The sequence below is a fragment of the Haemaphysalis longicornis genome, unplaced genomic scaffold (assembly GCF_048455015.1).
Source record: "Haemaphysalis longicornis isolate Haplotype H1 unplaced genomic scaffold, Haemaphysalis longicornis Haplotype H1 scaffold_7, whole genome shotgun sequence".
In the NCBI taxonomy this organism is placed as follows: domain Eukaryota; kingdom Metazoa; phylum Arthropoda; class Arachnida; order Ixodida; family Ixodidae; genus Haemaphysalis; species Haemaphysalis longicornis.
The window spans coordinates 166,632,281-166,658,799 of record NW_027526422.1 but is presented as its reverse complement, the minus strand read 5'-3'; the positions used below and the strand labels follow the sequence as shown (position 1 = coordinate 166,658,799).

Here is a 26,519-nt window from a genome sequence, read left to right as displayed (position 1 = left end):
AGGGAACGTTGAGGAGCCCGAGTGGGGAGGATAAAAATGAAGTAGAGTTCATATTATGTGATAACCCTGGCGTCCGTGCAGACCGTGGAACTGCTCAAAAGGGTAAGGTGTAGTGACCACCGTATGGAAGACCTCAAATTAGGCTAGATTTGAGGAGGTACCGTAACAAGCTAGCACGTAAGAAGCCGATAAATGACCTAATAGTAACACGTAAAGTTGAAGAATTCAGGATCGCGCTGCAGAATCGATATTCACCTCTTACCGAGGAAGCACAGTTTGCGACACAGGAAGCCAGCGACAATCTTACACGCATTATCACGGAGTGCGTAGTAGAAGTCGGGGGCCCGATGGCTAGACAGGATGCTAGTAAACTTTCTCAGGAGACGAAAGATCTAATTAGAAAACGCCAAATCATGACAATCTTCACCCCAGCTGACAGAATAGAACTGACAGAGCTTTGGAAGTTAATCAATAAGTTAATCAACATGCGGAAGTATTATATGGAGAGGTTCGAATATGCTGTAAAAAATGGAGGCAGCCTAAAAGTAGTGAAGAGGTGTTTAGGCTTGGGAAAAATCATATGTCTGCACCTAAAGACAAGCAAGGCAATGTCATCACAAATAGGGATAAAATAGTCATAGTAGCCGAGGAGTTCTTTAGAGATATGTTACCGTAGCCCGGACATCCAGGATAATGCCAGCGAGAAAGTAGTTCAGAGGAGATAGACATCCCACCAGTAACGACAGAAGTAAGGAATGCTTTGAAAGTAATGAAAGGGGGCAAAGCACCTGGTGAAAATCAGATAAAAACAGACCCCTCGAAGGATGGCGTGCAAATTGTACTAGTAAAACTGGCAAACCTGTACACGCAATGCGTAATGAGTGCGAGTGTACCGGAATCTTGGAAGAACGCGAATATCATCCTAATCCATAAGAAAGGTGACATGAAGGACTTGAAAAATTACAGGCCGATCAGCTTACTGTCAGTCGTCTACAAGGTGCTTACCAAGGTAATCGCTAACAGAATTTCTTCCACCTTAGATTTCAGTCAGCCTGAAGAACAAGCAGGGCTTCGTAAATGCTATTCAACAATGGACCAAAATTTTCACATGATAAATCAGGTGATAGAGAAGTGCGCGGAGTATACTGAACCCCTATATATAGCCCTCACAGATTATGAGAAAGCATTTGACTCGGTCAAAACCTCAGCAGTCATTCAGGCATTGCGGAACCAGATTGTAGACGAGCAATATGTAAGAATACTAGAGGATATTTGCAACGGCTCTACAGCTACCATCATCCTCCATGAAGAGAGCAGTAAAATACCTATAAGAAAGGGCGTCAGACAAGGAGACGCAATCTCTCCAATGTTATTCACAGCATGTTTACAAGAAGTATTCAGAACATTGGATTGCAAACAGGTGGGAGTAAATGCTAACGGAGAATACCTCAATAACCTCAGCTTTGCTGATGACTTTGCTTTGCTAAGTAACTCGGGGGACGAATTGCAAAGCATGCTTACTCCACTGGACAAACAGAGTAAAACCGTGGGCCTGAAAATTAATATGCAGAAAACTAAAGTAATGATCAATAACCTCAGGACAGCACAGCGATTTTAGATAAGCAGCGAGGCAATGGAAGTGGTAAGCGAATATATCTACTTAGGCCAACTTGTGACCCCGTATCCCGACCATGAGACAGAGATAATTAGAAGCATTAGAATTGGGTGGAGTGCATTCGGAAGACATTCTCAGCTAATGAATGGCAGCCTACCATTGTCACTAAAGAAGAAAGTGTATGACAGCTGACTCTTACCGGTAGTTATTTACGGGGCAGAAACTTGGAGGCTCAACAAGAGGGTTCAACTTCAATTGAGGACGGCTTAGCGAGCAATGGAACGGAAGATGATATGTGTAATATTAAAGGGACACTGAAGTGAATTTGTCAAGCTCCCGTTTTTGATTGCGCTGCGTAGATTGGCTCAGAATAACACACTTTTCATCGTTTATTCGGTTGGTTAGTCAGTAATTATTTTATAAAGCCCGAAAGAAGACAAACTATCATGCGCGCTCAGTGGCGGCCGCACCAAATAAAGGCTGTGACGTCGGGAGGATGTGCACCCTGATTGAACGATGTCCAAGATTAGCATTGAAACAAGTTTCGGTTTCGGTTCTGTGATACAGCATGCTTGACATCCGATGTTATTGTTGGACGGGCATTCTCGATATCTCAATAATCACCATACAGAGCTTCTGCCATGTCGTCGGATACAAAATACCTAAGATAAGCCTCCCAGGATGGCTCGGAATCGTAGCAATCACTAGCCGAGGCCTACGCAGTGGATGAACACCCTCCGCGTCACCGAAGACGTTCAAATGCCATGCGCTTTTCCCCCACATTTGGAGTTTGTCTCACTCATGCCTGCATCGTAAAAAACGTGTTCGCACCACGCCAATGGTCTGCTGATTATCGCCGGTACCCACTGCCTGCAAGCAGTTAGTGCTTATGGCGACAGCACGCCAATGAGAACTGGCTAGCGCGTCAGTGACAGTCTGCACACGTTCTGCGAACTCGCCCGTGGGGCAGTGAAAGTTACGACCCAAAAATGGTGAACTCAGTACAGAAAACATTGGCCGAAAGGGAAAAACTGAAATTACGAACAAAACGCCTCGGGGATTAGAACTTGCCACTTGCAAAATAACATACCTAGCCCTCGAGACCACTCGGCTACGGGTCAGCACCGGCGGCGTTGGAAATATAAGGTATTTAATGTACAGCCACTTTTATTTAGTTTTAGCATTTCAAGCAGCTTAGGTAACTATTTGTTCTATAGGGCTCGTGCAGTAAGCGTCCCCCAAATTTCTACGATATCTCACGTCTAGCAATTGCATTTCTTAGACGGAAAAGCGTTCGCAGATGTGTGGTCGTGCTGCTGACCACTGTGCTTGTTCATCCAGCACAAAAAAGTGCTTCCTGCTCCCTAGTTTTACGCTGTACGGTAAACGTTTCAGCTGATTTTATTTTCTTAGTACCTATATTGACTTCGCTGACTCTTCTCCTGCCTTCAAGTCAGCGAAGCGTCGCATGTCCGCTTGTGCAGCGCTTGTGGGGAGTGGCCTGGACTTGGAGCTTGATACAGTGTACAAACTAACAATGTAAATAAAGCCACATTCTTCCATTCACAAACCTATCGTGGCTTAGTTTTAACTAAACGAACGAATTGCGACGACCCGTCGGCGGCCGGCGGACCAAACTATGTGCCGACTGACTCTGTCGGAAGGTCGGCGTGCCGTGCACCAGCGCAGTCAAGCCAAGTCATTTCCTTCTAACGTAACGCTAAAACGCAAAAAAAAGGGCTAGGATGCAGAGAGGGCATCATTTTCGCAATGATTTATCTACTAAATAAACTCGCGTAAACGCACTCAGAGTGGTCAAAACATGGCCTATGGACTCCAGACTACAATTTGCGCTAGTAATCCCGCAATGTTTACAAATAACTTCAGTGTCCCTTTAAGGGACAAGAAGAGAGCTGGGTGAGTCAGGGAACAATCGCGTGTTACGGACATATTAATAGAAATCAAGAAGACGAAATGGACGTGGGCAGGGCATGTAATGCGAAGGCAAGATGACTGTTGGTCATTAAGGGTAACAGAGTGGATCCCTTGCGATGGCAAGCGTGGCAGGGGGCGGCAGAAGGTTCGATGGGCAGATGAGATCAAGAAAGTTTTCGAGGATAAATGGTCGCAGTTAGCACAGGACCGCCATAATTGGAGATTAATGGGAGAGGCCTTTGCCCAGCTATGGCCCTTAGAAAGATTTGCTAGCCTACCTTCCGGCGGCCGCGAAGGGGGCTGCTCCGTGATGCATGCAGCGGCGTCACTGCAGGGAATCCGAGCGCGTCTGGGGGCGGCCCTATTCGAGCGTCACGTAGGAACAATTTTTATTTTCAGTTCGCACGCCGCGTGCCAACAAAAAAATAGAAATTGTTAGCACGCTTTCGAGCCTTCGTCAGCTTCGCGACCAGCGCGGTTTGCGCTGTCCCTTTCTAATCACTCTGCTCCCTGCTAGCATACCACGAGCTTTTTCAAGCTGCCCGGTAGTAAGTAGCTCAGTAGTTTGTTAGTTACGATGACAAATTTGATAATCATTTGTTAACCAACATGTATCCGCGGTGCCAGACGTCTAGTTGTTATTAGAATACTTGAATTGTGTTTCGGGAGGTTCAGTGCTGCAGCTGACTTATCTCCCCCGTTTACTTTTTCTTTTGTAACGTGAGCTACACTGGCCAAGATTGAGCAGCTTCGCGTGGCTTCTGGAGAGCCCTGCTGCGCATGCGCCAGGAGCAGTGACGTCACACGGCGCGCTGAACCGACAGAACGTTGCTCGCTGCCCGGCGTCTCTCACACACCCCACGTGCCTAGAGTCTTCGGCGACCTCGGTTCCGCACGTGGCGGCACGGTCCACTTGATGAGGGGTGGCCGGGTGTGGAATCGATGGCTCGTGCGTGGCAGCAACACCGGCGTGCGCCTTTGGAACCAGCTTAGCTCTTGGGCGATTGGTGACGCTGCACCGGAGCCGCTTGATAAATATACATGTGTCACATGATGCGTATCCCGTGTGTGTGTCATTGAAGCAGCAGTAAGTATGATAATCAAGCTAATCCTGGACAACCAGGAAAGCTAAAAATAACCAGCTGAACCTTAGCTCACGTAAGGTATATCATGGCGTAGCCGAGCTAAGTCACTGCTCATTTTATTTTGGAATTCCGGTAGGCACTCTGATGTTGCTCCACCGGGTAGTTTTTATGCGCTCTATCGTATATATGTGGCCGATGTTCTCGGAGCACCATCGTGTTCAGCGGTTAAGTGCTGCTCATTGAAATATGCATATTTCTAGAAGTAGATCGCTTGATACTTTATGTGAGTACAGCAGGCACGTGCAAGATACTGTAGTCAGGAAAAGCAGTGGTAAGTATTGATTTTACATTACATGGGTGTTGTTTGTTTGCAATATGTCTTTTAAAGAGACAAAGTGTGTGCCGGAAATCGCTGCAGAACATCATGAACTTCTCAATATTTTAAAGCCACACTTAAGTAAGATTGAATAGAAGAGACTTTGAAATGTGAAAGATGGATTAAAATTTTGTGGTTTTGGTGTCAGCTTGCTAAATCGACATGTGTATTGTGTTGATAGGAAACATTTTTAGTGATAGAGGTTAGAATTTGGCAGGTTGTTTTCACAAAGGATCCACCGCTGTCGTCTCCTTGCACTCAATATGATAGAACCAACTGGAGCTAACGTATTTATGTACATTATGCACAGGACCATTAGATTTGTGGATATCTACAGAGGGATAGGGGAACTTGTAAACCAGAAAGAAAGGGGGCCCACTCCTGCACCACATTCAAGTATAACCAGTATTAACGACAGGGACAATAGATGGTATATTGTTTTCAGCCGCAGGGAGCAAACGGGTTCGCGACGTGCATTTTTTTGTGTTTGTTGAAATGTTTGGAATCGAGATGGGGACATCCCTTTGCAGCTAATCACAGGCACACAATTAAGTTTTGGTTTATCTAGTGTTCCTAAATAATTTGCATGTACTGCAAGTGCCTGGTGCAGAATTTTGATGCAATACTGCGCTACAGTGCATTTTTTCTTGTGCTACATGCACATTGGTGATGAGATGGTGAGGCAGGAAGTGCTGCCACAAATCCAGTGTAGTTACGGCGTTAGGCCCGAGTGTTGTACCCGATGCTGCCGGTCGCACAACCTTCCATGTGTCTTCTAGGCAACACAATGGAAGGGCAGTGTCACAGGGTTCAAGCAGCCAGATCTTTTTTATAATTGCGATAGTATGCCCTTTGGCATAAGGTCCTACAGGTACAAGCTGACACCCGTTTCCCGGAGGAAGTCCAGAAGACAGCGGTGGTGCCCCCCCCCCCCCCCCCCAGCTATCCTTGGAGATCGGGAGGTCTCCCAGGATGCAGGCCTGTGCCGCGAAGGTGTCGGGATCTCGCTGCACTCAGGGAAGGGCACGTCCCTAGCAGGTGGTTGGTGTCGGTGTATTCGGCAGGAGCCGTACAGAAGGGGCAGGTCGTGGTAAACGGGGCATGGTATCGCGGGGCATGGTACCGGGTTACCGTAGGAGAGAGGGCCACCCCAACTCGAAGTCTACGGAGCAGGACCTCCTCCCAGCGAGCGAGCCCACTGGAAAGGTCTGTTCCACACGGCGGAATGAGAGCGCGTGTGGCATGACGCAGATCTTCCTTGAGTTGGATGAATTGTTCATGTGGGTCAGTTTACAGCAAGGGCAGTGGTCGTGGAACCGACGTAGGGTGAGAGGAACTATCCGCCAAAATATGAGCGGTGATAGTATTACGCCGGATCCACGACAGTCGGAGAGGGAAGGGGTACGCATCCAGTAGCTTATGAACGTGTCTCGAGAAAGACGAGTTGGAGGCTACACAACGCAAGTACCTTACGGCCGTCGTTAAGTCCGTGTACATTTGTACAGTAAAACTTCCAGGGGCTTGAAGTACCGGTAGTAGCGCTAGCAGTCCGTCCCGGATGGCTGTAAGCTCCGCGAGCATAGAAGCCCAGGTGCGGAGAGTTTCATAAGCGCAGTTTTGGTACGCTTCTGAATATGAGAGACATTCGATCACCGTAGTTAAAACTCCGTCTTGGGCCAGCAGCCAGATCTCATTGCGGTAACCTACACAACATCACACCTGCCATTAGCGGTTGGCCCAGCTTCCACGTGCCTATCAACTCATTCAAGATTTGGCCCTTGCAGAAGCTTTATATTCATGATGATTCTTCCTTGATGACATTGGCCAGCTGTACTGCACTGCCACTACCTTGTCAACCAGGGACAACTGCATCACCCGAACTCATCCAAGCCTTGCGTTCTCCTTTATCACAATGGGCGCACCCAAATTTCGGAAGGCTTTACCTTTCTATCGTTACATGCTTTTGGGTATACAGCCAAATTACTTTTCTATTCCCCATTCCAAAGTTTGAACCTTGTGTTTTAACCTCAACATTGTTTCCAAAAAACAGCCAATTCTCAACATTTTCTGTAATAATACTTTTTTGCATTATGATTTTAAAAGATCGGTTTCAGGCTGGAATTAACTAAAAATGTGAAGAAGAAGCTGCTATGAAGGGCAGATTCGCCTCAATGCCTGCCGGGCACCAAACAAAATGGGAGCAGTAGGTTTCCATTGCTTATACATAGTCGCTCACAGGCATTACCCACCCAAGCAGCATTGGCCGATAGCCAATCATTGGACGCCCCTTGGCTTCCCTTTGGCTTCCGATAGCTTGGCCACACGCCGGCCTGTATACGCAAAAGCCATTCGCGGACAACGCGCGCTATACGACCGGCCTTGAGGACACGCATTGGCCGGTGCGCGAAAAATCGCACTGGACAGCGCGCTCATTCAGACGTAATTTTTTATCATAAAATTTTATAAAGACTAGTAGCCTATAGGCGACGCAGGTATTTATGAGTGCCTTTACACACGTCTTGGCATGTTCTTCTTAGTTGAATGACCACTCAAGTTCACTCAAAATATTACTGAAGTTGCCGTGTTTTTGAATTTGTTTTCACGCGCAGTGCACAACAAAAAAGTAGTTCCAAGTCATTTTTAAGCTTGTGTCAAGTACCACATTTAAATAAAAAGTATTGGCAGGTGTAAATGCCCACAACCTTACCGGTTGTTGCATACCGCTGCATGAAGTCTCACTGTAGAGCACTCGTGTGCGTTATTTTGCGTGTATACATGCGCACCCGGCGCGCAAGCAGCACCACTCGAGGGCAGCACTGCGGTCGTTGCCCGCGGCGGTTCCCCAACATGACGGATTACGACGGTTAGAGCGCGGTGAACAGGCCAAAACGCAGCAAAAAGTAGTTACCTAAAGAGCCACAGCACCGTGCCACGAAACAAAGCGTACTTAAACTAAAGTGCAGCTTATTCAAAACAGCGTGAGAGAGAGTGTTAAACGTTCAGTAGGAATTGGTCATTTGTGTGTCCTAACGCAACGGTGAACGTCGAACTGCTTCAGCGTTGTGCCTTTGCGCGTTCTTTGAACCCGCGGCGGGGCCGGTGGACGGGCGCGTTGCACCGACGGCTCCGTCTCTTTTGTGGCATTGAAACTGCGGTAGTACTCCTGTACGTGTCTGTGAGGTGCGTTTTGATGTCGGTGGCTGTGTGAAGTATACCTGACTGGTGTAATAACATCGTCTGCCTGCTACGGCCGCTGCTGAAAACGTAAGTCACCATTTCATTTTTTCGCGGTGCGGGAGTGCTCGCGCTCGTTCCCGCCAAAACTTCAGCTGTCGTTTATAACTGGCGCTCGCGAGTGCTGCTTAGTGTTGGTTCTTGCGAAGAAAAAAGTGGTCACATACATGCGCTTCCAATTGTGTTACGCCAGTGACGCTATCCTTTTTCCGGCTTTGTTTCCAAATAAGCAGCCGTGCTCCCACTGCAGGTTCACGACGTTCAACATGCGTTGAAGCAAGACTCGTGTGCAGTATAAGAGTTGCGGATGTATTAAGCTGGCTTAATTAAACTCTACCTATTAATCAGGCTTTCGTTTCATTATTTTCTTGAGCAACGTAAAGGTATTGTCGAGCGACAAAGTAATTACACTACCGCTGGGCTTCTCCGTCGGTTCCGTTCGCGTCTTGCGCGTCTGACGGGGCAGAATCAGTGAGCGAAGGCACAACAAAATTTCACGGAACCGCTGGCGTGTTGCTTTGTCTATTGTACTTTTTATATTACCTTGCGCGACTGCAATACGAGTGAAGCCCATTTTCAGTGAAATTCCGGACTGTTTTCTCAAGAACGAGCCAAGTAACTGCTACCGTAAAACGCATTATTGAAAAGTGAATAGTGCAGTACGTTTTATGTTTTATAGCGAGTGTTAACAAGCTAGAACTTTAGGCTGAATATTTTCACACGGTAAGGCTTGTATAGGTGCTGTATTTAGTAAGCAGCTTGAATTTAGCATTATAGTGAACTATTTTTTTTACTTATTACAGGCGCTACAACGCACAGGTGTTTCCCGTGGACAAGTGGCGGGTGCAGCAGTGACAAGCTTTCCAAGCTGGGCTATACTACAATAGTGCTGTTCAACAACATATTGTGATCTTGGCACGTCGGCGAATTACCGGGAATGAGGGTCCTGTTTTCATTTACCTGAATGCTTCTGTTTTGTAGGCATCCCAAGCAGTTAAACGAATGATAATCGGTTCGCGCTTCATGAGCAGCGCTTTTTAATTTTTTTTCTCGACTGTTGTGTTTGTGTTTGCTTTCATGTTTGTGTTCGTATTCTTGCCACTGTTAAGCCAGGTTTCTCGTATATTTGATGTGCATAATAAAAACGCTACACAGAGAGACCCGGTGTGTTGTGTTGCTCAATTGTTTTTGGCAAGTCACTTATCTATAATTGCTTCGCAAAGTTGATGCAGTTTGCTTATTGTGCCTCGCGGTCCCATTTCTGTTTTATACATGCCATTGTACAGGACATTATTTAACCAGTGCGCATTCAATAAATAATGCGCACTCGTTTAATAATTTCCTGTATACTGACATGTATAAAGCAGAAATCTGGCCACGAGGCAACTCATAACATAAGCATTGGTCATAAGGACTGGCCACAAAGGCAAAAATGTGCATGAAAATAGCGTGGGGCCCACCCATTGGCATTATCATGGCAAGATACTTTGCCAAGCGTTGTCCAATATTGGCCTTCCAGGGCTTGGCCAATTGTTGGCTTGTCACCTCTCCCAAACACCAGCCAATATTGGCGGCCGAGGTATTGCCAAGCTCGGACACATTGGCCACTGATGATTTGCCATGCTTGAGCTTGGCAATTTCTGCTGCTTGGGCAGTGCATTGTCATGATCATTGTCGCTCTTGTCATTGTTTGAAGCCATTGTGCGGTCACAGAGAAGGTCAGACTCCCTCTCGGAGACAAATTCGAGGTGTTAAGCAGACATTGCTGCCCGAATTATTGCAAAAAGCTCCTTTTTTCTATAGAGACAACGCAACCACCACCATTCCTCACGTGTGACACAATTTTTATGTTACCTAAGCCAAACAGCTTTTTTCCAAAGTTCTCAAGGGCCGTTGCGGTTACAAATTGGTCTAGAACCAATTACTGACCATATCGCACCTTTGGTACCGACAAGCACAGCCCTGGCCTCAACAAGTGTGCCTCGCGATTAACTTCACTAGTCCAAGTTACAATTACGAGTACAGCTCTGGCTGGAGAAGTCATGAAAACAACGAAAGAATTTGTTTTCACGACTTCTGTTAAAGTAATTCCACATAACTTCAGAAGCTGCATGCAGCACTGTGAATGCTACATTGTTGCCAACAGTTTGCCCACTGAGGGCATCTAACTCCCAGTGAAGGAATGCGACAATATGCGTCGGGGCTTTGTGGTTACACCTGCCCAGAGGGGAGAGAAATGTCCTTTCAAGGCACCCTTCACTGTGAATTACGCGTGCTCAGTGCGTGGATTGTTGACAACAATGTAGCTGTATGCAGCTTGTGAAATGAGCTATCGCGACAATTGCAAGATGGCTACCACTTTTTAAGCCAAGGTAATCTTGCTCAAAAAGTGTCCATCAGCACTTTTTACTCTTCTATAAAGACTAAAGCCCACAGGAATGTTTAAAGATTAGCTACTTTTGACCTACTTTGAAGAGTGGACTTACAAGCCAAAAACATTTTAATGGAATTACCTATATTAGTGGCATACTGTTTGGTAATCATCCTCTCATGTTGTTAACAAACTGTTTGGTACCTTGCCAGTGTCTGTTACAAAAATCAGACATGAAATGATGCAAAATTTCTTTTGTTGTTAATAATCGGAGACATCCCTTTTCATGTTATTCACACCTTGAAATTTTTCTAGCCATATCAATAACCACTAAATTACTTAACTTAGACTGACCCAGAGAAGTGTCTGAAGGTGATGAATAAATGTGTAGGATAGGAGCAAAACATTGGTGGATTCCCTCAGGAGGACAGGCCGCAATCAGCATTTTCTTTTAAATGTGTTCTGAGCTTGTGCTGTTAAGCATTCAGGGCAAGCCATCCAATCACTACCTGCCACTCTTCCTTTGCCGGAAAGTATGCCTGGATCTATTACTGGTGCAGAATAAAATCGTGCACATTTTCGCAGTTTTGTCTTATGTTTCATAGCTGTGATGAATTTTAATGTAATGCTTCCTTGCTCAAGACTTCCTAAAAGTTGCTTGTTCGAAAAAATGTGAACCTTGTGAATATTCACAACATAATGTGTAGAATTTATTAGGTTGCCCAGGTACAAGCTAGTTTACTAGAATCCACACTTCGAACTCTGAATAACTTATGCGGCTGATGACACTTAATTTATTTAGATGCATGAACTTCAGTGCTTCCATAACCATCCTTAAGATGTTCCTATCCTGTTTTATAGATACTCGCACTCACCACGTGTGCACTGTAGGAGTGAACTCTCTAATGCACTGCTTGGTCTGTGGCGCAGTGTTGGTAAAATGATGCGGTCTGGGTACTGCACCATTAGGGCGCACACCTGAAGCCATGAGGGTTAGGTCACATGTGCTGCCTCACTGTGGGCCAGTTGCTTGGAACCCAGCACATGTTGGTTACAGAACAGCGCCTCAGAGAAGTAATCCACAGTTTGCCGTGAGTTCTTGCAGCTGAGACTTTACGTTTAATGAGAACGTTATTAGCCACTGCACATTACACCACTCAGGACGCCAGCCCTGCGCTCCACACAGCACCAGGGACCAGTTCTCCAAGCGCCTTGCCACGGTGGAGCTGGTGAAAAGGGTAGAGCTCTTCCAGGATCTAATTCGTGGTGCCAGGTGACTAATGTGGAGCTGCACCACGAGGCCGGATCTGAGGCTACTGCAGCTGAGGGCAGAAGTCTTGTTGCTGAATGTACAGCCTACCGGCGTAGCCTGCAGATGCCCCGTCAACTGGCTTGGCAGGCAGGGATGCGCAAATTGCGCATTGGCTCAGACGTTTACCAACACTGTGGCAAGCTGTGGTGCACTTTCAAAGCTGGCCAGAGGCCTCAGAGCAACCGAAACCCACTGGTTGTGATGTGATTAGCTCGTCATTTTGGACGGTTTGGGAGCAGCAGTGTGTCTGTTTTGGAGAGAAAAAAAAGATATTGTAGCGCCAAAATATCATTTCAAAGCAATAAAAATGGGTTGTGGAGCAGCAAGAAGCATGCTTTGTGGCAAAATGAGCTTTAGCATAAGAAAACAACCCACAGGAACATTCTTTATGCAGTCCAACCCACTTATAACAATATTGTACATAATAATGAGCAGTCGCGGCACCATCAACTTCGCTATATGACGTATGGTAAAATAAAGCATTTATTAATTACAATGGTTAGTTTCCTTACTACTACTTCTAACAATTCAGCCTGATGGTATGAGCCTACGTGAACTATAGTATTTGGAGATCTGTGAAAGATCATGGGTGCATTGTGTGTGTGACCAGGCCATCATCCACTTTGTCCAGTTACTATGGTGAATTTGAGCCTGCCAAGTCAAGTAATGCTTTCACATTTATAGTGCACAGCAATAGAACACCAGACATCAGGGGCCGAATTCTCTAAAATATAGCTGTCATTTTGAAGTGGTGTGGCATCAATGTGCACGTCTTCCTTGGTTCAGGATACCTAAGGAGTAGCAGGAGACAGAGTGCGTATTGTTTTACCTGTCGTTAAGGTACACACTGGCAAGACGCACTTCTATTTCTACAATCCCCCGCTCCTCTTCAGGACTGCCAAACCAACGAACACATGCATTTGTGTACCAATACCGGTTCACTTCAAAATGATGGCCATCGCTTTAGAGAACCTGATGCCAGTTCAGTAACAGTCAGAGGCAGGTAGCCACTCAACATAAATGCAATTGTAAAAAAATCTTATTATGAGCTCAAAGACCAGAAGGCCCTGAACTCTTGGGCGACTGCAGCATACAGTCAAACGGACTAAGATGGGCACCCGCTGCCCATTCTTTCTTTTCCCACATCACTTTCCTTCATCGTTTCAATAAACGTTTACAACAAGACTACGTCTGTGTGTTTAATCTTTGCCCCTGAAAACATATAGTGGCCTGTTATCTCTGAAGTGAAGGTAGTCCCAGCAAAAGTGACACCCACCATGCTGCAATGAGAAAGGGACACTTGCTTTTGAGCATCTGTGCAGTCCCCCCAGTTGTTTATAATGCGGACTACACTTTTTCAGCATGCAAGGTTGAGAGGAAGGAATGCCTTGAGGGCAGAATGCTGCCTTTGCTGAAACATCTCATCTCAAAGATATTTTTAAAAGACTCGGTATCCTTTTTGAGAATGGATGAATTGAGGAGACCGAATTAGCTCTGTTTTTCATAAAACCAGCCACAAAGATGGCCTTCGTGCCTCCGCTGAAGAAAACGTCCACAGGGACAGCCTGCATATGAAGAAAATCCAACCATCGAAAATAACAGCAGCCTAAAGAATTTATATGTCTTACATAAGAAAACTAATACGCATACAAGAAAATAAACACCTGAAAAGGGTAAAAAAATATGAGCGCATGTGCGCAAGGCAATGATGAGAGTATTTTAATGGAAGAAAACAAACAGGTCAGTTGGTGGAAAAGCTCTGGCAAGTTGATTTTTGTGTTGGGGGGGGGGGGCGGTGGAAAATTGAAGCTTATTTTAAAGGTTCATCAGAGACTCCGACCAATTTCTTGAAGATACGTCGGACGTACCTGCAAAATTTCTAAAGGACATGTCAGACATATACGCAAACTTTTTTTAAGGTATGCCGGCGCACTATGTCGAACTCTGGTGGGTTCGAATCTTCCCAAGTTGCTTTTTTTGTGTCCGTGGCTAGCATTTTCTGCTAGCTATACCTAATGCCCATTTCACAATTCACGTGGTGAGAGCAGTCGGTTTTTATTTTTTCCGCTATTGCTCACTGAAGGCAAGGCTGACAGACAACGATCGCTACAGTTAAGTCCGATCATCTGTTTTAATAATAATTAATAGCAATGACTCAGGCTATTTAGTGAGTGGAAGCAGTTTGGCCGGCTGGGTAAAATCAAGGCAGACTGCTCTTGCTGTGTATTGTGGAACGAGTGTAGGATAGCGGCGTGGAGTTCCATACAGATTAAGCTAGAGTTAGTCCAATCGTCAGTAATAATGATGATTAAGAATTAACAGCGACTCTGGCTAGTCAGTGACAAAACGCATTTTTGCAGTTTGAGCGAATATCAAGAAAGACTGCTCTTGCTGCGTGTTGTGAAGCGGGCGTTGGGTAGCAGCTTGGAGTTCCGTACGGACCGAGCAAGAGTTAGTCCAATCATATGTACAGTTGAACCTCGTTAAAAAAAAACAGCGATATAGTGAATTATCGACTTTAACTAACTAAATACAAACTTTGGTTTGTAGTGCTTTCTTTCAGTGCATTTAAAAATTTTTAACACAAAACAGGAACTGCAAGAGCCGCACGATATCAGCTGTAACAAAAAGAAACTCCCGACGCCGAAAACTGCAGAAGTAAAAAAGGCCCTTTCGTGCGTGATTACAGCGGAAACCTTCATCATGTTTAGTGTTATGAAAAGCCACCGTACGAAGATCACATCCTTCAAATAAATAAGAATGCAGTCCTGTTTTGTCAAACGAACTTTGTCCTTTTGTAATTTCACGCTCTCATATTCCAGCCCATTAGGTTAGAAATGCCACAAGGAGACACGTAAGGATTACCTCGTTTATAGTAGGTTCCAAACCTAGAATAATGTGTTCTAGGATCTAGAATTTTCGTGCGAGCCAGATTGCCGATTCGCAAGAGGCGAGTTTTACCTCTACTGTTGGGTACAACGAACTAATTTACTGCACCGAAACTATGTTGTTACGACAAGGTTCGACTGTAATTATTATAGGAGATAATAGTTAACAGTGATTCTGGCTTGTCAGTGAGCCGAAGGGGTTTAGCCGGTTGGGTAAAACTATAGACTGCTCCCCCCTGGGCCATAGTCAGAAATATTTTTCGGGCATCACTAATCCTTGCTTGCACACTGCCTGAAAATACTTTTGGTGGGGGTACGAACCCCCACCAAAAATATCCCCCCCCCTCCGCTCTGGCTATGTCCCTGGCTCCCACCAGCCATTCGCGTTTCCTCTGGACCAAACTTTACGGGCAGCTGCCGTTCCGTCTGGACAGAACTGTACGAGACGACCTGGTGGCGTTAAAACAATTATGACCGGATTGGTGTCTCTAGTGGCATAAAGCTCTTGGATAGGCTCACTAAGGTGGCACGCAGTTAGTGGTTGATAACTGAAGAGGTCCAAGTGCAACCAAGTGCACCGACATACCTCTAAAAATATTTTGTCGATACGTCCGGTACGTCCGGCATATCGCTAAGAAATTTTGTGGGTATTTCCGACAGTCCTTTAGATAAAGTAAAAATTCGAAGGAGTGTGTATATAGGACACCAGTGATTACAAGCATGCACGTATTTGCAGATCAGCTCACACGTATAGTTTTGAGAGGAGAGGGCAAGGGCGCTCGTCTAGGGTCCCATACTACCGGGATACCCAAAAGTCTGCTTTTATACGCAATGACCTACAGTTATAATACTGCCATCTAATGAGAAATATACAGGGTGTTGCATCATACAGTTTACTGCTGCAACACCCACCAACGTACATGAAAAGTGTTGCAGCATACACGAGCAAAAAAGTTTTCAGCGAAACCACTACTCCAATTATCGCTAAAATTTTGTACGAATGTCACATTTCAGATTATTCAAAAAACAGACCAAGCAACAAGACCACCTGGTTACTTCTTGGCGCCGAAAGGCACCTTTGAAGTGCAAACAAGATGACGGCCAGACATCAGTCACTTGAACGCTCGAAAGTGGCCATTTTTTTATTTATTTTTACAGCCGCATTTTCACATAACTTGCGAAGAGTAAAAATGCCTGGTCATGTGTGGCGTGGGCAGCCCGTTTGCCGACCGCGTCAAGCTGGCACACACGTAGTACGGCCTCACTTGCGGCAACAAGCGCGCAGAGAAAGCGATACTCCCTGGGCACGTAACACAAACGCACACTTCTTCTCTCATTGATGCGAATAGTACACAGTCGTAAAACCTTCGCGGCACAACAAACATATTCGCATGAGAGAGAGAGAGAGAGAGAGAGAGAGAGAAATCGACTTTATTAGATCAAAAATCCTACGGAGGCTGCAGGCAGACCACGCAGGATCGCCCACAGTCCGACTATTCTAGGCCTGTCGTCAAGGCGCGGTGTCCCCCCGACCTCCACTCGGGCCGGCCGGACCGCGGGCGGTCCCGAGGGCTCGCATCCCTCGTTCCCGCGCGGCATCAGCCCGCCATCGGGATTGCCGGGCGAGAGCCGCCTCGACCCGCTGGACTACCTGCAACTGCACTTCATAGTCTCTTGACTGCATAGCCCACACCACGTCCGTCGGTAAGCCCGCCGGGTGTGACCCGGGTGGACACAGGTCCGTAGTGCAGTCCCAGAGAATGTGGGTAAGAGTCGCTGTTGCACTTCCATACACACTGCACTGCTCACTGTCAAACACCTCCGGGCACACGTAGCGCGCCAGCGCCGGCGTGAGCAGAGTTGGTTTGTAGCTGCCTAAACCGCACTGCCTGCTCTCGCGTGAGTCTTGGATGAGGCGGTGGTATGGTCTGGCGACCGGCACGGTACCAGTCCAACATCTCGGCGTATCCCAGCAGCGGGTCCGCCGCCTCCTCTTCGTCCTCGCTCACCTCACTGAAACGGTGCCGTCCACCGTCATCACAAATTCACTCGCCGAGCTGAAACACAGAGATTACTGACTCTGAGCACTGCTTGAATGTATCACACGTGGCGTCGCAATATAGTCACAAAGGTACCGATAACAAGTTCTGGGCCACCCAACTGCAAATAATTGTTGCTTTCCTCCATGTAGCAGTCCAAACACGAGGCCTCCAACGCAAGGCGATGGCTAGACGTGCAATATTCCTCTCCCTTTCGGTGGCGTACGAACTAGAAATTCCAATTGTTGGCACGCGGCGAGCCAACTAAAAATAAAAATCGTTCCCACGCGGCGTGCGAACTAAAAGTAAAAGTTGTTTCCCACGTGACGTGCGAATAGGGACACCCCGCGTCCGGCCGGTGCCAGCACGGGGAGCAGTGCGGCGGGCGGAGCTCCGCCGTGCTGCATTCGTAGGCGTGGGCGCTTTCAGCCGATTTTAACTACGCGTTTTCGTTCTCTCTTCGTTTCTGTCAACACAACAAATTAGCCAAATAAATGGGTTCCTAGGAATACGAAGAGTTTTTTACCGAAGCATGAAGTGATAGGAGTACGGTTGGCGTATTATGAACGATCGAGCCAAACCACGGAATCATGTCGCTGCGCTCTGTCCCCTATATCCTCTTCCAGGAATAGGTGTCCACAAATACTGGAGAACATCGAAACACTTTCGGCACGGCATCTTTTGCTAGCTGGGGCGCATCAGGCAGAATTTCAACAACGTTACCCGCCGTGGTGGCTCAGTGGCTAAGGCGTTGTGCTGCTGAGCACGACGTCGCGGGTTCGATTCCCGGTCACGGCGGCCGCTTTTCTGATGGAGGCGGACAGCAAAAACTCCCTTGTGTACGATATTTCGGCGCACGTTAAAGATCCCCAGGTGTTCAAAATTAATCCGGAGTCCTCAACTACGGCGTGCCTCATCGCCTGCGCTGCGTCGGCGCGTTAAAACCCTACAATCATTCAAACAATTTCGACTACGTTGCCTAACAAAGCAGCGTTTTTTAAAGACGATAGTCTTTCCTGGGCTACTTAAACCCGGAACTTTTGTTCTGTCTGTTTTTTAATGCCGGTCTTCGACACAACACAGAAACACAAAACAAACTTATTCACATGAGCAACTCGAGCGACAAGCCCCCAACCTATATGAAGGCTGATGTCTCTCTAAAATTCCCTACGCGTAGTCAAGGGTTCTATCCTTGACAGCCACTCAGGAGTGCATGCCTTGCGCTTCTGGACTTCTACGTACTGGTATATGGACTCACGAAAACATTGACGCGTAGGGCGGGCGTCCATATCACCGTGGAGCCAGGCCATGCGCGAGCGCCATATGCTATATGAAATTTTGGTCTGTCTGTAGCCTGTCTGTGTTTTTTTTCTTTATTTCCAGACAAACACCGCTGTTACAAGCATAATACACAACAACAAAACAAACTCATTACAATAAGACATAAAATCACTGTTCCACTCTAGGGTACAGTGCTGACTACTAAAATATTTTCATTTTTGTTAACTCCTCCACTTGTGACAACCAGTCTGGAACACATTGGCGTGCCTTTTGTACTTCAAGAAAACAGAATATGGCCTCTCGGAAATACTCATTTACTGGCCGCGCATCAATGTCCGAGTGGCGGACTGCCATTCGGCATCTCCATATAATATGCAGACCTAGTAACATTATTAGATCTAGAGGGACGCCATCATCACCATGTTCAACGGACAAATACCGAATACCATGGGCATCGATTTGCAGATCTTTTTTCAGCGTACGTTGCAGCACATCCCAGAAGAAGACCCCGTCCCAACAGTCAATGAAAACATGTTCAATGGTTTCCGGTTTGTTGCATAACCAACACTGTTCACCCCACGGCATAAAAAGGCCCTTTTCTTGCATCCATGTTTTCACAAGGAGTGTCCCGGTATGTAGTTGAAAGAAAAATGTTTTACATCCCGGTGCAACTGGCATTCTTTTAACCCGTTTTAGCACATCTCGACCCGTGCCAGCCGAGTGAGCAATTCTGTACATAGGAACGGGAAAAACAGTGTCGCAGAGATCGTTATACAGTCTCTTCCTATTCACTGCGCTCAAAAACTCTAACGACAACCGTGCGCATTGAAAACGTAACGAGTCCACAACTTTTTTTAGATAGCCACGGATACCACCTGGCATACATAATGTCGTAACGGACAACTCAGGCAAAACCCTGCCTAATCTCACTTGGCAAACGGTGCGCAAAAAGGGATCCTTTACATCCCAGCAAAACACAAAGCGGTTTGCCAACTGACGTAAAAAGATATGCGTTAAACCTAACCCCCCCTTCCCGTACACGTCGAAAGAGATTTGCACGACTCGTCCTCTCCCAGGTTGATCCCCAAACAAAAACTTCGAAAACACGATGTAACTTTTGTACGTTTGCCCGGGAACAGTGGAGTATTTGTAACACATACCAAAGTTTGCTCGCCATAAAAAGGTTGCAAATCGTTGTGCGAGCGAAAATAGATGATAAATTCGCGCCCTTCCACTTCTCTTCCTTTTCCTTAAGCTCTACGGCTTGTCTCCTCCAGTAAGGGTCACTGTCAGAATAATACTCTAGGGGAACACCAAAGTACTCCACCGGTGTCGTCACCCACTTTACGTTTTGAAATACCACCGGTGTTCCGTCTGTCTGCCTGTGACTCGATTCAGCCACCCGGCCAAAGTAAAATTGATTTTGAGCCATAGTCTTATATACTCACAGCCACATGTAAACGTCTAAGCCCGGTATATATGTTCATACTTGTCAACTTTGTTGAACAAGAACAAGACATTACGCAAATATAAGACAGGAAATTAGTACACAACAGATATTTACAGTGTTCCTTTATTAAAAAATTCATGGATGCTTGGTTTTGCGATAGCAAATGATATTCTACATATACTGCAGAAAACCGCCGCCTCCTGGCGGCATATGAAAAATCACGCGACAACAGCAACGAAAGGTTCCACTAGGTTCCACGTTTTCCACGCGGTTCTATAAACCTTCTAGTCGGCCACCTCTATTCACGCGCGTCTCCCCCGTACTGCAGCGCTGGCATCGAGGAACCCGGCCTGTAGCAGTGGAACGCGGTAAATTCAAACCGCCTTGCGCAAACCTTTAGTGTGTTTACCTTGGGATGAGCGCGACGGTACAGGAACAGCATGAGAGGAGAGCGGTAAAGCAAAGAGGGGCATTTCCTTGGCAAATGTCTACAAAGACTATAGTCTTTTGACGACATTTGCAACGAAAGGAGCAGATACGCGGTCAATTTTTTTGTTTGGTAAAGCATTTCACTACAGCTTTTCCCACCTTTTTGTCGAGCTAGCCTGGCAGGCTACATGCCGACCACCGTCAATGCATGACGTTCGGAGATAACCCAGTAGTTTTCACATTAATTAGAACAAACACTGAGTCTGCCGCCGCTGGGCTCTTTTTGAGCGTTCTCACGGTCTCAACATTGCGCGAAATAATGGATCCAGCAGCGGTTGCAAAATGGCTACTCTCGTTCCTGCGGTTTCATCCTTCGGTATCACTCGCGAAGGTCAGCGGCCGTAAATAGGCTCCGTAGCCGATTCGGGAAAAAATCGGGCCTCGAAATTAAAAGGTCTTACAGTAGTTCTATCGCAGTTTCAATTGTGAGCTGGTGTGCCTCGAGTCGTTGGATTTCACCGCTCTAACTGGCCAACAAACACCGACGCGCGCCCGCTCTCCGCGCAGTATATATCGCGCGGCACAGGCCGGCGCGGGGACAGCAGACTAGCAAATATTTCTGGATGATTTCTAGGGACCATAGCCCCGCAGTGGGCGCAGATAGGCTGGTGATGATGATGATGGTACTTCAAGGCGTATACCTTTCAAGAATACCATCTCGGGCATCAAATAAGGACTACTCTCTCTCTCTCTCTCTCTCTCTCTCTCTCTCTCTCTCTCTCTCTATCTATCTATCTATCTATCTATCTATCTATCTATCTATCTATCTATCTATCTATCTATCTATCTATGTCTCTCTTTCTCGGCTGCAAAGACTAACTTTGAGGATTGCGGGCGGGCTCCAAACATTCCCGTTTGCATGAATAAATACGGTGGTTTGTGGAAAAGTTCTTTTGCTAGAAATAAACGTGGGTTTTCCAAAATTATCAGGCTAACGGGTCATTAACAACCATTTACATTTACAACCTGAGTAAAAAGTAATTAATTACGTCATTGCAGAATATACAATTAAATCAATGCAATACGATAGCAGTAATGCCATTGCTGCCGTGTATGTAGCAGCAGCAATTTAAAGACACCTCACCGCGGAATGTGCCTACAACTGTTACATCTATCACTCTACATGCGCCTGATAATGCAGACAGCGTTTTCACAATGCTCCTTCTTTCCCGTACGACATCGCACGTTCCAGGGCCCGGTAATCTGGGGCACAGCTGTGGCGTTTCCTTGAAGCACGCAGATATATACACAAAATTCGTGAGAAGCTCATTCACGCTGTAGCCGAACCTAGCTGCATTTTGAACAGCCTGCGTGAGCATTCAGCCTCGCCGACCAGCTAGGGAGAGGAACCGTAAGGACCATCAAATCCAGAAGGGGGTACCCCATTGCGTGAGCCAACTTCTTTATTTGTTGCTTCATGGAGAGGAAGTTGCTGACCATATAACATACTGTTATCTGAAATATTCGTTTCATCCTGTAGCATAATGCGCATACAACACAAGCAGTAATTCGTCCTCACGCAGGTACGCCACGACGTGTCGTCATCGCAATCATCACGACTTCGTTTTTATTTTTATGGTTTTATTCAGGTACCGCTAAAGGCCCTCCGTAGGAAGGTATTACAGAGGACGAACATTCGCATGCATCAAACGAAACATGAAAATCGGGATAGACGGAAGAACCACAGTCCGTTCTTGATAGAAGACGCTACCGGTTGTTTCCGGCCTCAAGTGTGTAGAGCTGGTTGCGAAACACTGGCACATGAATCGACCGTGCCATCAACTTAGACGGAATCATGATCGACGCGGCATGTTTTGCATTAGTTTCACGTTTTATAACCGGGGCTTAACGTCGAACGCCACCCGCCGCAGTGGCTTGTGCTGCTGAGCACGAGGTCGCGGGTTCGATTCCCGGCCGCGGCGGCCGCTTTTCTGATGGAGGAGAAAAGCAAAAAGGCCCGTGTGTACGAGATTTCGGCGCACGTTAAAGATCCCCAGGTGGTCAGAATTAATCCGGAGCCCTCCACTACGGCGCGCCTCATCGCCTGCGTTGCGTCGGCGCGTTAAACCTTATAATCAATGAGTCAAAGTCGAACGCCGGCACCCATTCCTACCTTCAGAAAAAGATGTACTCAAAGGTTGCAGACGGGTGGGAACTAACAAGCGTTCTTGCAGCTGCGTTCTGAATCCTTATTCAGAAATACGTGAACAATGGTACTTGACTTGTCGGAGTCGGTTGAGTTTGTTACAAGGTCCGTAAAATTAAACAAGCAAAATTACACTCCCCATTTCAGCTAGTCAAATTACAAGAAAAGATGACTGAGGGGCAAACTTTTTGCGGAGAAACGTATTTTTTCTTATGAAGGTAAAAAAAGCTCCGTAAATATTTTTATAGCCAGGTGGGTGTATTCGTTTGCTCCGGATTTTCCCCTTGTACCACTTTGCTAATCTGCTTCCGTTGTTTCGGTGTGTGTTGCTGATTTGATACCACGGCCAAGCGCCTGCTAGGTACTCCATTTGAATGAATGAACGATTGACTTTATTTTCGATACAGGTGGAACGCAGCGTGTTCGAAGAGTTGGTGCAACGCCCCTGCCACTCCAATTACACCGTGCGCAAACGTTAAAAAACGCACACCTCAAAGAAACTGGTAATGAAAAGTTTGTACTCCTAGTTTTCTGGTCTGTAGTCGCCGTTATTTGTTTGCCTATGACATCAGTGTTGTGCAGTGCGGTGAAGCCGCACTGGAGATGCAACTAATCGATATTGAGCACAATCAGGCTGTGAAACGAGCAAAGAAATCTCGTATACGCTCCACCGCGAAAGTGTGCGGTAAAACCGCGAATGAAATGAGATGAAGAGCCAGTCGTGGCTGCAGCGCTTTTTAATAAGCACCTGCTAAGACGCAACAGACGACGACCGAGGACGTAACAGATAGCGAGTGAAATTGGTCGGCAAATTTCTTTTGAATCGCACTCATACCGCTAGTATTTTGGATCTGGATGCTGACAGTTTTATCGCAGTAATCACATTGCGTGGGAATTCTCACCAATTCTTCAAGATGCAAAATAGCCATGATATTTTTTACACGCAGGTTTGAAAGCCACGTAGTGCAGCATCAAAATGCCGTCCTTTCCGAACCCGCTAAAGGAGGAATGCAATCAAACGGACCCTACAGAGGTTAGACACCTAGTCGTACCTTACTCACGGTTAGAATGGAGGCTAGGGCATCCGATATCGTTTGAAGCATTGGTAACAAGAGTGAGAAGGAACTTACTCTCAACACGCAGAGCTGGCTAAAAACCCAGGCTTGATTTCTGAACAGCGCGGTATTGCGAAAACCGCATAAAAATAGAAAGATATAATCATGTAATTGATATGACAAAATTAGTAAGCATTAACCACGTAGTTCTCTTTCAACATACGCAATCCGTTTAGCGAAAAAACCTACGTACGGTGTGCTTATGGCATGTTCATGGCGTGTTGAAGTTGCACTTGAAAATATTGAACGCCCCAAACAGTTCACGCACAGACTATATTTGGTATTCTTTAACGCATGTAATCAAGCTGAATGGTCAATCTGTGGCCGGTGCTATATTTCAAATGAACTGGCGTCTTCGCTCCTGGTGAGGGGCGGGGCGCGCAGTGTATAATTGTATTCTTGGCCCCTTGGCGTTTTTGCCAACGGAGATGAAGCCGTTAATAGGGGGGGGGGGAGTAGAGGTATACAGCTTTGCTGTAAAAGCTCTAGTCTTTGAAGCCCGAAGCTTCCTAGCGCGAGGCGTAAACGAGCGTCTTGTTTTTTTTTTTAGTACGCGTTACGAAGCGCTCCAGGGTGAGGGGTAAACGAGTTTCCCGGTGTTTTAGTACTGTGACTACATGAGGCGAACGATGGTTACTACTACTACTACGACGACGACAGGAGACGCCAACAGCCCCAATCCCTAAGGGGCTCGCGCCTAAAAAAATTTCTAATACGTCTTGCTGTGATCCCAGATTGACTGCCCGTACAAACTCAAACGACTGAGAAAGTCATTGTCCGATGCTGCATGCATTCTAAATGCGGCCAACACCGGTCATTGATTCATTCACTTGTCACGTCTGTTGTGGCAGCATGCAGGAAGCAGCAATACAGGTTATTGACGTGACGCCAAAGGAGAAACTTCGGAAATTCGAGGGCAGTGGGTTCTGTGGCATCGTGGTCAAAGCTAGGATGAACTCACAGATATTTATCTCAATAACACGTGCAAAAGTGAAAACTCAGCAGGAATACAATCTACGCATACATTAGGCCCACTCCATGAACTGCTTGGGCTAGGTGTAATCAGCCTGACTTATTTGGCTTCATCATGTTTCAACGAAAGCACCAACGAGAGACGATCTTTCTGCAATGAACACAACAACGACCAGAACACTTTGCGATGCGCGCTAAAATAATACAGAAAGGCGATATCCCAGAAGCAGAGAAGCAGGCTTGACAGAAGGATTACCCTGTGCTTGTGATGCTAGCTACACCGTGCGATGTTATACCAGTGTTTGATTAGGCTCACAACGTACGAAGGAGCTCAGTGCGAATCGAGATGCCTGCCGAAGTGATCACTCTTAGCACTCTTAGCGGCAGTATCGTCCACGTAGCTGTGTGCATAGGCTTGTTGCCATGCTGTGTACGGCGGGTTACGTCTTTTCTAGGCTGGAGGCCTACAGGCAGTGACGGAACATACTGAACACATTTAGATCAGTTGGTTTCAAATATCGCTTTCCTTACTTCTATCTTTCTTTTCTTCCTTGTTTCTTTCTTTTTTTTCCCTTCTTTCGTTCTTTCTTTCTTTCTTCCTTCCTTTCTTTATTTATTTATTTCTTTGTTTCTTTCTTTCTCTCTCTTTCTTTCTTTCTATCTTTCCTTTTCCTTTCTTTCTTTCTTTCTTTCTGCCATCCTTGATTTGTTCTTTCTTCAAGGTATATATTGTGGCCATTTCTTACATTTGCCACTCGTGTGTAGATACTAGGACACCATACTGCAGAATTCAGAATGATGTGAACATGCAGGACACTGGTAAATAATTGATACATCCTGTAAAACCTATTCCGCTATACGAATGTTGCAAGGTCAGGGGAAATTACATGTTTCATTCTTGCAAGCCCTGTAGGGCCCACCAAAATAACTCAAGAGACAGGTCGCGCCCACGGAGCTCCGTGGGTCGCGCCTTGGCAGAAGGGGTTACAAAATTTTGCCACAATTTTCGTGATGACAAGAACCACTTTTTCCTACAGGTTTGCGAGCCTCGAGAAACGTACCAAGACGTCTACCGCGATGTCGATGGGCTGTACTGCGGCGTTTTTTTCACGGAGAAGAACATCCGTTCCGCTATGTCGTATTCCCCTCGAGTTGGCGATGTCTTGATTGTAAGCTACCCGAAATGTGGCACGACGTGGATTCAGCACATAGTGTGCAATATATTTCACGACGGCGCACCTCCCGGGACGTTTTTGGATATTATGCGTCTGACGCCATTTCTGGAAGTTGTAGGAGCCGAGGGCGTCCCAGCAACGTCACAACCAGGGACCATCAAGACGCACTTGCCATTCAACAAGCATCGTTACTCAGTGAAAGCCAAGTACATCTACATCACTCGGAACCCATACGACTGTTGCGTGTCGTATTATTACCATACAAAATTATTCCCAGCATACTGCTTCAAAGAAGGCACGTTCGAACAGTTTTTCCAGATGTTCGTGGAAGGAAAAGTGGATTTTGGGGACTACTTTGAGCACGTCCTGTCCTGGTACAACTACCGCAATGAGAACAACGTGTTATTCGTAACCTATGAGCAACTCAAGAAGGACACCCCTGGTATGGTACTAAAGATTGCAGACTTCCTAGGAAAGGAACAGTACGGCGACAAGCTAAGGCAGCGCCCTGAAATTTTAGCGAAGATATTGAACGCCACCAGCATCGAGTCCATGAGAAAACTTAATCCGAGCGTAGCTAAACAGCTCGCGAGCACGTTTCCGGATCCGGAGCATGTCGTGAGGGGGGCTTCTAGATCGCTAGCCAAAAAGACAACGCAAGGAGACTTCGTCCGAAAAGGTATAGTGGGCGATTGGAGAGACCATTTTTCACTTGAGAAGGTCGCCAGGATGAAAGAAAGAATTGCGCTAAAGACAGCAGGGACTGACGTAATGGAGCTTTGGAAAGACGTGGGCCTGCCCTGAAATATTTTAATTTGCAGCATACATGATGATACTGTCTAGTGGTTCATGGAATTCAAAAGGGTTGAGAATACGCACCATGTCTAAAGTAAGGAATAAAAGAATATCTGCTTGTCATTTTCGCTTTTGTTGTGATTAATCAAGTAAAATAATTTCTTGCACTCAGTCATGAACCTTGTCGGTAAGGGTGATTCTAATTTGTTTCGCTTAGTTGTTGGTGTGATGGAAGACACCA

General features: G+C 46.4%; 1 protein-coding gene across 1 annotated transcript; it reads left to right on the top strand.

The window, feature by feature from the left end:
- The first annotated feature begins 6,253 nt into the window (after nucleotides 1-6,253).
- Nucleotides 6,254-26,287, top strand: LOC144144822 (sulfotransferase ssu-1-like). Its single transcript, XM_077676333.1, has 2 exons — nucleotides 6,254-6,295; nucleotides 25,346-26,287. The coding sequence occupies exons 1-2, from the start codon at nucleotides 6,254-6,256 to the stop codon at nucleotides 26,285-26,287; spliced, it is 984 nt and encodes a 327-aa protein (XP_077532459.1).
- The last annotated feature ends 232 nt before the right edge of the window (nucleotides 26,288-26,519 follow it).